This window comes from Protomyctophum parallelum (assembly GCF_964188405.1).
Source record: "Protomyctophum parallelum genome assembly, chromosome: 1".
Classification (NCBI taxonomy): Eukaryota; Metazoa; Chordata; class Actinopteri; order Myctophiformes; family Myctophidae; genus Protomyctophum; species Protomyctophum parallelum.
Window position 1 is genome coordinate 34,357,767 of NC_139697.1, and position 14,102 is coordinate 34,371,868.

General features: G+C 44.4%; 1 protein-coding gene across 3 annotated transcripts in view; it reads right to left on the reverse strand.

Moving 5' to 3' along the window:
* Positions 1-14,102, reverse strand: part of fhod3a (formin homology 2 domain containing 3a) — a 91,721-nt gene that overhangs the window by 34,947 nt on the left and 42,672 nt on the right. For all 3 annotated transcript variants that reach the window (XM_083789154.1, XM_083789153.1, XM_083789155.1), the window contains exons 4-10: positions 6,538-6,605; positions 5,119-5,224; positions 3,428-3,522; positions 2,953-3,064; positions 2,747-2,841; positions 2,249-2,392; positions 1,316-1,572 (exon numbers count right to left, since the gene is read on the reverse strand). In XM_083789154.1, coding sequence (XP_083645280.1) covers positions 1,316-1,572; positions 2,249-2,392; positions 2,747-2,841; positions 2,953-3,064; positions 3,428-3,522; positions 5,119-5,224; positions 6,538-6,605 — 877 coding nt within the window. The remainder of the gene's footprint in view (positions 1-1,315; positions 1,573-2,248; positions 2,393-2,746; positions 2,842-2,952; positions 3,065-3,427; positions 3,523-5,118; positions 5,225-6,537; positions 6,606-14,102) is intronic.

Consider the following 14,102-nt stretch of genomic DNA (forward strand, 5'->3'; position numbering starts at 1 on the left):
TGACTATTTCTATGTATTTTGATGCGTTGCTGTTGCCTAAATTGCCTACATATTTAATTGGAGAGAGGGGAGCAGGGGGAGAGGGGAGAACAGGGGGAGAGAGGGCAAGGCCATGGAGAGGCGGGTACGATAACGTATACCTGCATGCACGGACAGTATCACCGCAACCCTCTCTCAAAATCACTTACGGTGGTTCAACTCATGTGACCGCTGCAGTTAGCAACACAAACAAACCTCTGCAAACTGAGTAGGCTTGTGTGCCTGGCATTTTTGAAGCGTGGTACTGTATATTAAATTTGGTGTAAAAAAAAAAAAACACGTCTGTGACTGCACACTTCTGTTAAACCGCTGGTTCTCAATGTGCAATCCAGGGACCCCCTCTCAGGGATCCTTGAGTGGGTTCCAGCTAAATGATTGATAGTTAAGAACCAGATTGGATCCTTAGGGGTTCTGTAACTCCAAGAGTGGGCAGATTAACGGGTCCATTTGGTTCCATCTGTACACTCTCTGAGATAAATGAACACTATAGGGATACTACAGTGTATCAAATTGGGGGTACATGGTCTAATGCATAATGAATCTGGGGGTCCCTGAAAACACCAAGGTTGAGAATGACTGTGTGAAAGAGCGTGATGTGATTTAATGAACACTACAGGCAGAAGGACAAAGGTCGTCAGCTCTGACCTTTCTTGGGAATGGCGTTCAAAACTTACATGGACTGGAGACAACCTGACAGCGCTCTGGGACAGAGTGTCGGGACACAATCAGTCACTGCCGTTTGCACCCACGGTGCTCACTTACACCACACACACACACACACACATGCATCTGAATACATCAAGGAACCATGAATGAAAATATATGTATATTGTTTTGCATCCCGTATAGCCAGAGGTTCCCAAACGTTTCAGGTCAAGACCCAAAAGAGAGATTATTAGACGTTTTCCTGGGACCCAAACTAGTGAAAATAGCAGATCTTACATACACACGCAAGCTTGTGCCATTTTCACATTGGGGGGGGGGGGGGATTCTTAGATTTGTTTGTTTTAAAACGTATACAACTTTTTTTTTTTTTTTTTTATGAAAAAGTAAAACAAAAATCTGCCAGTAGACTTGGGTGAGGTGCTGGCATCACAATGGAGTATACTGTATGGCGCATACGCCACCATACTCATATCTGTGTCGTGTGGTGAGACACAGAAATGTATCCGTGGACCCATCCCGACCCACCGTTTGGGAATAGGCCCCGTATAGTTCCCCTACTCCAATTTCCTCCGTCTGAGCCCTCCTCCTCCTCCTCGGTGGTCTCACTTACCTCTCGCTGTGGTCCTCGGCCCCTCTCTGTCCATTGCTGAAGGCATGGAACGCCGACCCGCCTCTCATCGGAGAGGCGGGGCTGCTGGGCGAGGCTTGTCCAGACCTGCCCAGAGAGGCCCTGCGGCTCCGCCTCCTCTCCAGGCCACGCCTCTTGTCTCCGCCCCCTCCCCCCGTGAGGCTGGTCCGCCGGCGGTCCCGGCGGCCCGACGGCGGGGGTTGGCTGTCGTCGTCGCCGTCCTCGTGGCGTAGCGTCGCCTGGAGAAGGAGAGACGACAAAACGGAGGAGGCCCAGGATGAGGTGATGCAGGAGTGCGTGCGTGCGTGTTTGAAGGACCTGGAAGAACGCTCTACTTCCACATTATGATTTTTATTTGCCAACAAACATCTGTTTGGCAAAATGCGAAAGTGCTAACGAGCGCTCTGCGTTCGTTAAACCCCAGCTGCGCAGGGTTTAATCGTGCTATTAATGCACAAGCAAAAAAAAACGCCCCGCCTGCAGTTCCAGCTTTGACCAGTATAGGGCTCGGCGGCTTCAACGTTGGAGCTCTGGGGGCTTGTACACAACGTACACCAGAAGCGTAGGGTCCATTGGGCCACTTGGGCACAGGCCCAGTCAATTGAGATCTTGCCCAGTCTAGCTTCTGAAAAACGGGGAAGAAACCCCCCACAAAAAACAACAAAAGATAGCCTACATTGGCAGCCCTTCACCCCCCTTTGCACATTTCTGTGAGTAGCAAACCACAGCAAGCCCCTTTGTTATAAATGACATTAGCAAGTCAGCAAAACCGTTTTCACCTATCGTCCGGAATTGCGCTAGCCCCCACTCAACCCCCCGGCCCCTGCCGCGATGCTAATTTACCCAGTCAATAATTTAATCCACGCACACACACACACACACACACACACACACACAGCTAAGTGTTTCTCGGACCTCGTAGATGTTGAGCTGCTCCACCAGGTCCAGGTCGGTGCCCCTGCGGCCCAGGTGTCTCTGGGACACCGACTCCATGCCCTGCTCCTCCAGACCGTCCACCATGTCGTAGAACGAGTCCTGGTCGGGCAGCGCGGCCAGGGTCTGCCGAGGGACGGAGGGAGAGAGAGAGTCAAGCAAGGGAAGCTCTTGGAAACCTATTTTTTATGGAAATCTAATTATTTTCCAGCGAACGTTTTGAACTCAAATATTTGCTTCTGGGGGTCCCTGGCACTAAATATTTTCAGATAGGGGTCCGCGGCCAAATAAAGATAATTCTGGGGGTCCTTGACATGAAAAGGTTTGAGGCATCACAGTTTTTCCAGAAAAAATACTTTTGGTAGAATCTGGTCTCAGGTCCATGGGTTATTATTAAAAAGAATCCACCTACTACGTGTATATCTGTTCTGCACTTGAAGTAAAACATTTAAAAAAAAGCAGAGATTCCTCCTAGCCTACCTTGTTGATGAGCGTCATGGCGTACACCAGCAGCTCTGTGTCCACTCCGTCCTTCTCGTCCAAGATCTCCATGGAGTTGGACCATGGCTTGGAGGCTGGAAGTCAGCACAGTATAGTATGTATCTTATTCTTAATATGCATCCCGTAACAAAGCGTTACGGTATTTATTCACTTTTAAATCTGAGACTGCGTGGTGTGTCCTGTACCTCTCTTGCTGTCCACGGTGGCGATGGCCTCGATCAGCAGACTACCGTTGGACTCAGAGTATTCCACGAACACCAGCAACAGCTTCAGAGCCGTCTTCACCACCAGACGGAACTGTAGGTAGATAATACTGTAAGTATGCAATACATGTGTGCAGCGCATGCAAAAATATGCACGCACGCACGCACGCATGCACGCACGCACTTACACGCACACGTATACATACACGCTGTGCACACCTACAGCTAGTGACAGATACACCACCCACTACCCATGTCAGGGCAGTGTTTACTACACTGCTAACTGAACAGTGGAGGGGCTTCAACATTTTAAGTGGTGAATTTAAAAACAGCTGTGAGAAATGTGACATGGTAATGAGTGTGTGTGATAACTAAAATTCTCAATAATTGTAGTGGAGTACAATATTTCAGACAGTCATTGGGCAACACGGAGCAATGGAGCATGGTCATTGGTCACCTTCGAGCCAATCAGAGTGTAGAGCCATGGGATAGTCTCTTCGTGGCCAATGACTCCGTTCATCCCATCCACATACAGCATGATCTGACCCAGAGCTGTAGAGAGAGAGAGAGAGAGAGAGAGAGAGAGAGAGAGAGACACAAACAGATTACATGAGATCGATAAGATGTACGTGATTCAATTCACACATATTTCTACCCTCTAAGAAACAAGAGGGCCCGGGTGGCTAGTGTAGCGGTTCGGGCACCTAGGCTGCTAAGCCAGCGTGGTTGCGGGTGTTGCTGGTTCGACAGAAAAAAGAAGCAAGAGAATATCAATCTGAATCCGCTTTGACACGTCTTTTTGTTTTCTTCTGGGGTTCAACAACGTGTATTCTTTCCATTATGTTTCATTATGTACCTTAATGAGACAGATTAGTTACAACACAGACTTTCACCAACATCTTTACACCTGTCAACCTTTAAAGGTGAGGTCAAGTTGAATCGATATCTGATTTGTGCTCTGATTTGAGTTGCTCATAATGAAACACACACACACACACACACACGCGTGTGAACTCAAGCACACGCACGCACACTGCGCACACACACACACACACACACACACACACGTATTTATACACACATGTAACCTACACATAATTCAGCCGTGCCAGCATGCATGTTCGAGACATGCATGTGAATTGTTCACACATGCTACAGAAATGCAATAATTCAACAAGAGCTGTTCATTTAGTGACTAGAAGCGTATGGAGTTTCCCCCGGGGGGGAACTTAAGCTAAGTTGTGAAGCTGAGACATCAAACATTGTGTGACGATAATGGCCTCAGTGGGGTGTCCAGTTACGACAGGCATGGGAGCAGCTAGCAGTGACTTGTATGACTTATTGCGAGAGAGGGCTGTAAATTGCGAGTTCTTAGCCAATTAATAATGAACACAAACACTGTGTAATTATGCTGCTTGTGGAGCTATTATCAGTGACAAGTGTTTGGAGTGTGGCTTTGATAGATAAGCCCAGGTGCCTATTCGTTATGTAGTGTGTGCACATGGGTGCGCATTTGCGCATGCATGTGTGTGGATGTGTGTGTGTGTGTGTGTGTGTGTGTGTGTGTGCGTGCGTGCATGTGTGTGAGTGTGAAAGAGAGAGGAATAGAGAGTGAGAGAGAGAGAGAGAGAGAGAGAGTGCAAGAAGAATGAGAGAGGGGAATGACTTAGGAATGTTTTATCCCACAATTTCACAGCGCATTTATTTCACCCAGTGTCAATTATCTAATGTAATCCTGGGCTCTACACTTCCTCTGCGCACCTGGGGAGAGGAATGTAGTATATTGAATGTATACACTGTCAAAACTCAAAAGTGGTCTCGGTTCTGCCTCAAGACCACATTCTGAGGGTCTCGGTCGTATTTATATCGTATCTCTTGATGATGAATGGAAACAATAAGCCTGCAGGGATATCACAACAGTGAAAGCGGAGGACCCTGTTGTAAACAAGCCTTTAATTGTGCTATTTCTGCATCTCAAGTAGCAGATTTTGTATTGACCATGTACTTTCGTTTGAAATATACCCGTTCTGCTTACTGTGAAATAACATTTCCAATCATTCAATTCGTCTAATTGTCCTCTCCATACTGTTTGCAACGTGTTCATAAAGTTACAATAAACAAATGAATGAAATGAAATGCCTCTGGTACCTCTCAGTATGTAGTTCTGGTAGTTCTGGTCAGCCTCTGCTCCCACCTTGATGAGGCAGGTCAGGCCCTCGGCGATCACAAACTCATGGACCAGGTCCTTGTCATCCTGACAGCGAGGAGAGGAGGCGGAAAGACAGAGAAAACAGAGGGATATACTTTAGCTATATTTTAAACTATAGCTGTTGAAAAAATAGCAGATCTACAAGCTACGAGCTTGTAGATCCTGTAGAGAGAGAGAGGGTGGGGGGGGGGGGGTGAGAGAGACAAGCATGCAACATTTTGTATGATTTGCATTGTATACGTTTATATCATGAGTCACATGTAATTGCAATCTACGTTCCAACCAGAGGGTGGCAGTAATGTGCAGGGAGTAGGATTGGCGTTATATTTGCTGATATGGTTTAACCCCCCCCAGAAAATGCATTCAAAAGGATTTTTGATGGATTCTGGTATACTATTGGGCATGGTAATTAACATAATAAAAGTCTACCAAAATAGATTCCCCAAAAAGCTGTAATTTTCAACATGGCGTCCCAGATGGAGCTATAGCTATAGCTATATCTCAAATGGAAAAAATAATGTTGCAAAGGATTTTCCAACTGATTCTGGTATACCTCTGGATATGCTACTACAAATTTAGGGAAATATACCTTGCAGAAAGGCGTCATTTCCAAGATGGCATTCAAAATGGCAATCGGCCAAGGTTAAAATGGCTATACTCAATATATCTCAATAGAAAAAAAGTATACAAATGATTTTCACTTTATTCTGGTACCTGACATGCTTATGAACATACAAAAAAAATCTAGGATACCTTCAGAAAAGGCTTCATTTTAAAGATGGCGTCCAAAATGTCGTTATCTCAATCGATCTTGAAAATGAAGTCTTTCTGGTAGGTGCATTTTCCTAGATTTTGCTGTATGTTCATCATATCATTATCATTTGTGTATATTGAGATATACCTGTCTATTGTGTGTGTGTGTGTGTGTGTGTGTGTGTGTGTGTGTGTGTGTGTGTGTGTGTGTGTGTGTGTGTGTGTGTGTGTGTGTGTGTGTTTGCTTCTGGTGCAAAGTGTGCCATCCAAACAGCAAGTGTCTGTGGCGTTGAAAGAAGCTGACTTCTCTCAGCCTAAAATAAAGGTCTGCACACACACACACACACACACACACACACACACACACACACACACACACACACACACACACACACACACACACAGCGAGCCACGTGGAAGGAGCTGCCTGTCATCATGGAAGCACACAGTGGCCACAGTAACCAACTGTATTCTCCAAACACATACTGAAACTAGTGCCTGTGTGTGTGTGTGTGTGTGTGTGTGTGTGTGTGTGTGTGTGTGTGTGTGTGTGTGTGTGTGTGTGTGTGTGTGCGTGAGTGGGGAAGTGTCTACTTTCTTTTTACCTGAAATATTTGCTTTAGAGAGAAAAGTGCCCTCCTTAAGTCACGTCCATTGGAGTTATACAGTTTTTCTGCAAAGAGACAGAGAGAGAGAGACAGAGAGAGAGAGACAGAGAGAGAGAGACAGAGAGAGAGAGAGAGAGAGAGAGAGAGATGGTTATTTCCAAAACTATTATGCTAACTACACACATGCTATCTATATGTGGCTACTCCATCAGCACTGTATCTGTGTGACACACACACACACACACACACACACACACACACACACACACACACACACACACACACACACACACACACACACACACACACACACCAATGACCAATGACACACAGGCACACACTCTGAAGGTAGCCCACATCACTCCAGTCCAGTGGGTCCCCGGACCACTGGTTGATAACCACTGGTGCAAGAGGAAGATAAGAGGTTGTGATTGGACGGAAGCGATGACATCGTCACCACACACTGTCTCTGTCCACGCTCTATGCCACGCACGCGGGACGTCAGAAAGAAACCAACACAGACACTATAAAGAAAATGATGATAGACTCTTGAATTTTTTATCAAATCAAATGAAATATCTCAATGTGCTTAAACTGTGTTCAGGATACTTCATGACATAGGGATACCTGTAGGGTTATGTATAATGATTTGACACTTAATGTAACCACAACTTGCCCAGTTGCCCCTAACTCTCCAGTGATTTTAAGCCTAACCCTAAAATAAACGAGCACCAGTGTTGATTTCGTCAACTCGACCAACTATTTTCACTGATGAAATATAATATAATGACAATTTCGTCAACAAATAAAAACTAGACTAAAATGTTAGGAAGGGACTAGTGGACAAGAGATCCAGTATAAGTCCTTTTAAACTTGGTTGCATGCTGAAAATAGCAGATCTACAAGCGCACAACGAGTTTGTAGATTGTATAGTATGATATTTAGTTTTAAAACTATTCAAAAGACGGAAAAGAAAACTGGTGTACGCAAAGTTACACGAGCACACACGCACACACACACGCACACACAAGGCAGTAGTGATTAGAGCGTTATTGGAATGTTAATGAGCTGCTGGCCGGGCTCTAGCAGTGAGGTATTCAGGTCACGACACGGAAAATACGGATTAGGAGCAGCTACAGGCCACAGTGCTCACATAAACCACTGCAATAAGATTTTAGAAATGTGTGTAAGCCTGTGTGTGTGTGTGTGTGTGTGTGTGTGTGTGTGTGTGTGTGTGTGTGTGTGTGTGTGTGCACACCTGCACCTTCACGTGCCTGCTTGCCTATGTGTGTCTACACTCTACACATATTGAAAACGTATTCGATTGATTTGATTTGTTTAGCACAAATTGTAAAAACAATGCAAGAAACCGTACACAAAATGTAAAGATCAGACACGTCTGAAGTGAGTGGTACTGTACTGTACTGTACTGTACTGTACTGTACTGTACTGTACTGTACTGTACTGTACTGTACTGTACTGTACTGTACTGTACTGTACTGTACTGTACTGTACTGTACTGTACTGTACTGTACAAGCCCTTCTCCCTGGCCTGTGTGTGTCTGCGTCCTCCCTGGATGTGCCCAAGCATGAAAATAGCGTTATAGCGTTTGTTCACCACCAAGGGACATGTGGCTTACACACATTCCCTATGTCAATTTAACTCTGAGAGCGTACAAATGGAACTGGACCCCACTTTGGGAACCACTGGGTTAGAGATATGGCTGAGTCCTGGCTCAGGAGCCTGGCTGTCTGACCTGTCTGGAGCTAAGGCAAGCTAAACTTGGATAACTCAAGTCCAGGGTCAAAGTCATTTTTGATTTCTACGCACAGATATGACAAATATGTTAACATTTTGTCCGCGGAAGCCGGACGTTGCTAAAAACACATTTCGAATGACATGTATGCATTTGTAGAACCAGGACATTTTTAGCTTTCTCGCTGTGCCAATATTATTTTTGCTCTCCAAACATGCAGAGAATAATAGTCACATTACATAGACTATACAAAACAAATGACTTAAACTGTATCACATAAAAAAGTTTATAAGCCGCCTATTTTAAATTATTGCCAATAAGTCATTTTCTTCAGGACGACAAACTTATGGTAAGAATGAATTGTCGAAGCATGTAACCCAAAGCAAGAATAAGAAAGGAAAGGAGGTGAATTAAAAAGTAAGGAAATGGAGGAAGGAGAACGAGGGAAGAGAGAGATCGACCACAAAGTACAGGCCGGCCGTCTGGCAGAGACAGAGCAGTTGCTTCTGTTTCTGAGTAAACAAAAACAAGAAAGGACAAGAAAATGGAAGGAGAGAGGATAGCAAAATCTGCTACACCCTTTGGCTGCACACGGGGGAATTCCCTTTCACCGATATACACAAATTATATGTCAAATAAAGATGTATATGTGAAAACCAGTGGAGGGAAGTAACTAACTACATTCACTTAAGTACTGTACTTTTGAGGTATTTGTACTTTACTTGAGTATTTCCAATTTCCAATACTTTTACTTCTACTCCCCTACATCTCAGAGGCAAATATTGTACTTTTACTCCACTGCAATTATTTGAAAACTTTAGTTACTTTGTAGATTTGGATTATTATTACAAAACATACATTACACCCTTCAGCCCTACAGTAACAGTACATCCCGGCCATTTGAAAATAGCCGATCTACAAGCTCAAAATGCGTCGCAATGTGACGCATTGTGAGCTTGTAGATCTACACTTTTCAAAATAAGTGTATACATTTGATAACTTGAAATGGCAAAGTAAAATTTGAATTCCGGACTTCTACGTTTAACAAAGAATTTCCATATTGCAGTATTGATACTTTTACTTAAGTAAAACATGTGAGTACTTTTCCCACCACTTCTGTGACAGTCTGATGTGCTGCAGTGGCATTGGGACGTGTATACTGTAGCTGCAGAGACAGTTAAACGTCCTCAGAACCAGGGTGCTACTCAACACAACCACAGGCTGCTGCCGGGGTGTTCATTTACCTTGCTCAAGCGCCACAGAGTCATTGTTTAATGATCCGGTGCAATGGTGCACAAAAACACTCAATCCTAAAATAGATCTGAAATGGTTATAATAACTATTTTATTTTGCCGTATCAGTCTGTCCATGTCCCTCTTGTTAAAACCTTATGATAAGGCCAATTCTTGCACTCATGTGTGCATTTCTGTTGTGTTGGATTTGTATATTAGCATGGTTTGTCTTGAATTACAAATGTGCGCTGCAATGGCTGCATCCATACTTGGACAAAGTGAAAGCTTCTACCTTCAAAAAGGAGATACATTTTCAATAAGGTCAGATTACACAAGTCCTTTGTTCATCAGCCGACATTTGAGCGGTGCAAAGTGCTCCTATACGCAACTATGTGTGTCTGTCTGTATGTCTGAGCACGGACAGCTGCAACACCTAAAGTGACCAGTAGAGTAGGCCTACAGCACAGAGTAAAGTGGCACAGAGTAGAGTACAGCACAGTAGCAGTACAGACTACAGTACACTACAGTACGTGTGTATGTATATGTCTGTCTCTGTGTCTGTATGTCCGAGCACATAAAAGCTGCAACACGGTAACGCTGTCATTTCTAGAACGTTTCGGAGGGGGGGGGGGGGGGATGTTTTGAAATATTTTGCTAGCTCACCTTGGTCTCGATTTTATTATATCTCTAGAAGCTCCACAAAGCGTTCATATTTTGAGGGAGAGGCGGATGAGGAGCAGAAATGAAGCGCTAGTTTATCCATCAGATCAAAAGCACGGTGAGCGCCCTGGATTAGGAGAGACGAGCCATTCTTTCTGCCACGCTAACAGCTAAGTCAACGGTAAGCTAATATGAGTGCAGAGCACGAATGATGGTGGCCGAGAGTCGGACTGAATTTTGTTTTCAGAATATTCTTCTCTCGCCTGGTATCATTGAGGATGCGCTAGGACGTGTACACACGTCCTTTGAATGCGTCGGTTGGAATCCCTAAGACGTGTCGGATGGATGGAACCAGTTAACACAAGTGTGATTTTTAGGCTAAATTGAAGAATGAAGGACATCACTAACCCTAACCCATCTTTGGGTCACAAGTAAAGAAATCCTTTTTTGCTACATAAAAGTAAAGGTGATCAGCCAGCTAAATGATGGGAGAGTTGGTAAGCAAATGGACACCTTATAATGTAGATCTTTAACTCTTGAGAGCGTAAAATTTAACCAAATGGACCCTGAACCCCTAATTGCTCCTGATGTGCTGGTTGGTGCCTTGCATGGTTTCGGACGCCAGTGGTGTATGAATGTGTGTGAATGGGTGAATGTAATGCACAATGTAAAGCGCCTCCAAGGCGCTATAAAAATGCACCATTTACCTATATAAATGCACCATTTGCCCCCCCCCCTCCAAACACACACACACAGACAGACAGATTACCCCCCACCATGGAAAACACCATGAATATACTATACAATGAAAATGTATACAGTAATTTAGGTATTATCAGGCGCTTTTATCCAAAGCAACTTGCAAAATGCAAGGTCAGTGTAAAAATGGCATGAACCCCTAGTCAACAAATCACAGCTTAAATGGTCACACAAGTCGAAAAGAGACAAGGAAACTGGGATACCAACCAAGTAAACGTCAAACCTAGCATCCGTCTGAACAGGACCCTGAAAGACCCTTATCTCATCCACAGACCACACTGTCTGCAACCTCTACTGACAGCTAAGAACAGAAGGCCGGTTTCCTCGTCCTACTGTAGCTCGGTTTCCCTGGAAATCAAGTGGCCTCTTAGTACTGGACGGACCGCTCCGTCAGGACCCTCAGCGGCTAGCGCAGCAGACTCAGACGCTCCCTCCCAGGCTCTGAACCGAGGGTGTTCTCCATCAAGCTCTGAGTGCATGGTGGGCCTATCAGGGTGACCTTTACCAAAATGGCTGCGCTGCCTCAGAAGCATGTCAACGGCACTGACACAGCGCAGATGGTTGGCCCGTTTGGCTCTGTTGTGTGGTAGAGAGATAACAGTACAACCTGAGTGTTCATTTAAATCTGAGAGATTCATTAATTAGTTCATTTACACACATGGGGCTCTATTTTTGTACATTACATTGTCGTTACATCGACACGTTGTGAGCTTGTAGATTGGCTATTTTAAATATTCACGAACGATTTTCAAAAAAGTAAAAAAAAAAGTAGTAGTTTAGGGATAAGGGGTTTAGCATGGACGAAAATGTCCTTTGCTTCCTCCTAAATATATATAAATATGTTGTGTTTGATATACAACAATGCTTGACAATTGTCAACTACATTTGCATTTGGTACAGTAAAACGGTAACAAGACAACTCACCCCATTTCTGTTTTCCTCCCAAAATTTTCCCCAGTGAGGGGTGGGAGAGGCTGGACAGCAAACGGCTGGACTTTGAATTTCTCTAACTATAAACTTTCATGACAGCAGACAGCCTAAGTACAAATATAATTTATGAAAAGCTACTACAGTGAAGTCTGTTCACAGAAGTTGTTGTAGGATATGTGGGGATTATCTGACGAGGTACCATTTGAGTGGGCAAAACCTTACATATACTAAATAATACTAAATTGTTTATATAGGGTCAATATAAGTAAAATAATATAGCCTTTCCACAGGAGTATATTTTTATATTTTTCCAAAAAGAATACAAACAGCCAATAGCATATTACAAAGTTATCCCCCTCACTGGTGAAAATTCCGGGAGGAAAAACGGGCAAGCACCGGGGTGAGTTGTCCAGTATTCCAGTAAAACACCCTATAAAGACGTCAGGAAAAACATTTTGTGTAACTGATCACAGTGTCAGCTGAAAGCACTGATCAGAGCGTACTGTGCAGCTGAGGCAGTCAGAGAAAGAGAGAGGGAGAGCACCACTTTTATGTAGTACATTGCAAATGTCTCACCTCTAATGTTTTCAGATACATATTTTAATTGTTTGAGTTTAAAACGAGTAATGTACTATCTTGAGGTAGATAAAGAACGTATAGCAGCCCAAGAGCGTCTCCCTAATTAAAATCCCCTGCTATAGTGTAGGAACGTGAGCTATCAGAATCAAACAGGTGAATGAAATCAAATAGACATTTCGACCTACACGGTCTTCATCAGTGTCATGTCTCTGATAAAGACTGTGTAGTCGAAACATTAGTCTATTCCTTTAGCACTAGCAAAAAAATGTCTTCTTTATGACCGTTTGAACCCCTATAGCATCCCTCTTCTGGGCATGGCATACTTGGGAAACATTCGGCAAACATAGCAGAGCTACATTGTACATTGGCTATATAGTACAGTATAGACCCCCGGTCAAAAGTATATATAGAGTTAAAGTGGTTCAAATGAATCCCTGACCTTTGCACAACTTACTACTGGCAGACCGGAATGTTTGTGAATGAAGTGAAGCTCATTCCACCGTTGAACTCAATGTACCAGAAAAGAGCGAGATGCCCATGTGGACCACATGCGCGCATGCACGCACGCATGGAAGAGCACCTTCTGTGTCCTATGAAGAGGTGAACTGATACCTTCCCTGGCTGTGGTTCGCAAGTCACGTGATATACTGTAACTGTACATACATTGACCCAGTTGGCTATGTCTGATGAACAGTATACTATATATGCTGACATGACACATTCTGTACAGGGATAGATTCTATGATGACCAATGAATGAGAGGCTGGTGACAGCGAGAGGGACCCACCTGCTCTTTACCAATGGGACTCGCCACACGCGCCATTTTGGAAAGAACTTGGGCCCCTTCTGTATACTTCCTTCACAGGTGTTACCACTGATACTAATGAAGGCTCTGTTCCATTATGGTCAAACATACGGATGAGTCTTTCTAATACTGCCCCGGGTAGATCCCCCCGTTCCTCTGTACGCACGCACGCACGCACGCACGCACGCACGCACACACACACACACACACACACACACACACACACACACACACACACACACACACACACACACACACACACACACACACACACACACACACACACACACACACACACACACACACACACACACACACACACACACACACACACACACACACACACACACACACACACACACACACACACACACACACACACACACTCTGGGGAGAAGTGGGCTGAGTTCAAGAAGATTCTGCTTTGATTCCCGCTATAGGGGGAAATAATCACTGCTGTCTCGGTCTGTCTCTCCAAAAGCACAATTCAAGAGTTGACGGCAGCTTATCACAAAATGATGTGCTTGTATTAGGTAAAGTTATGGTCTGGATGTTCCGAGGACCCTCCGGGACCCCCACGCAGTAACTCTGTCATTTCTTGACCGTTTCGGACGCGGGAGGGCTCGCCGGAACCAGGCCCGCATTCCTGGGGGTTTGGATGTTCCGGGGACTCCCACACGGTAACATTTCTCAAAGATGTTTTCCAAAAATAATCAAAGTATACAGTACAGAGCACAGTACACTACACTAATACAGTACAGAGCACAGTACAGTAACTACAACAATAAATGTATAGTTGCACAGCACACCGAAATAATAAATGTGAATGATAATATCTTC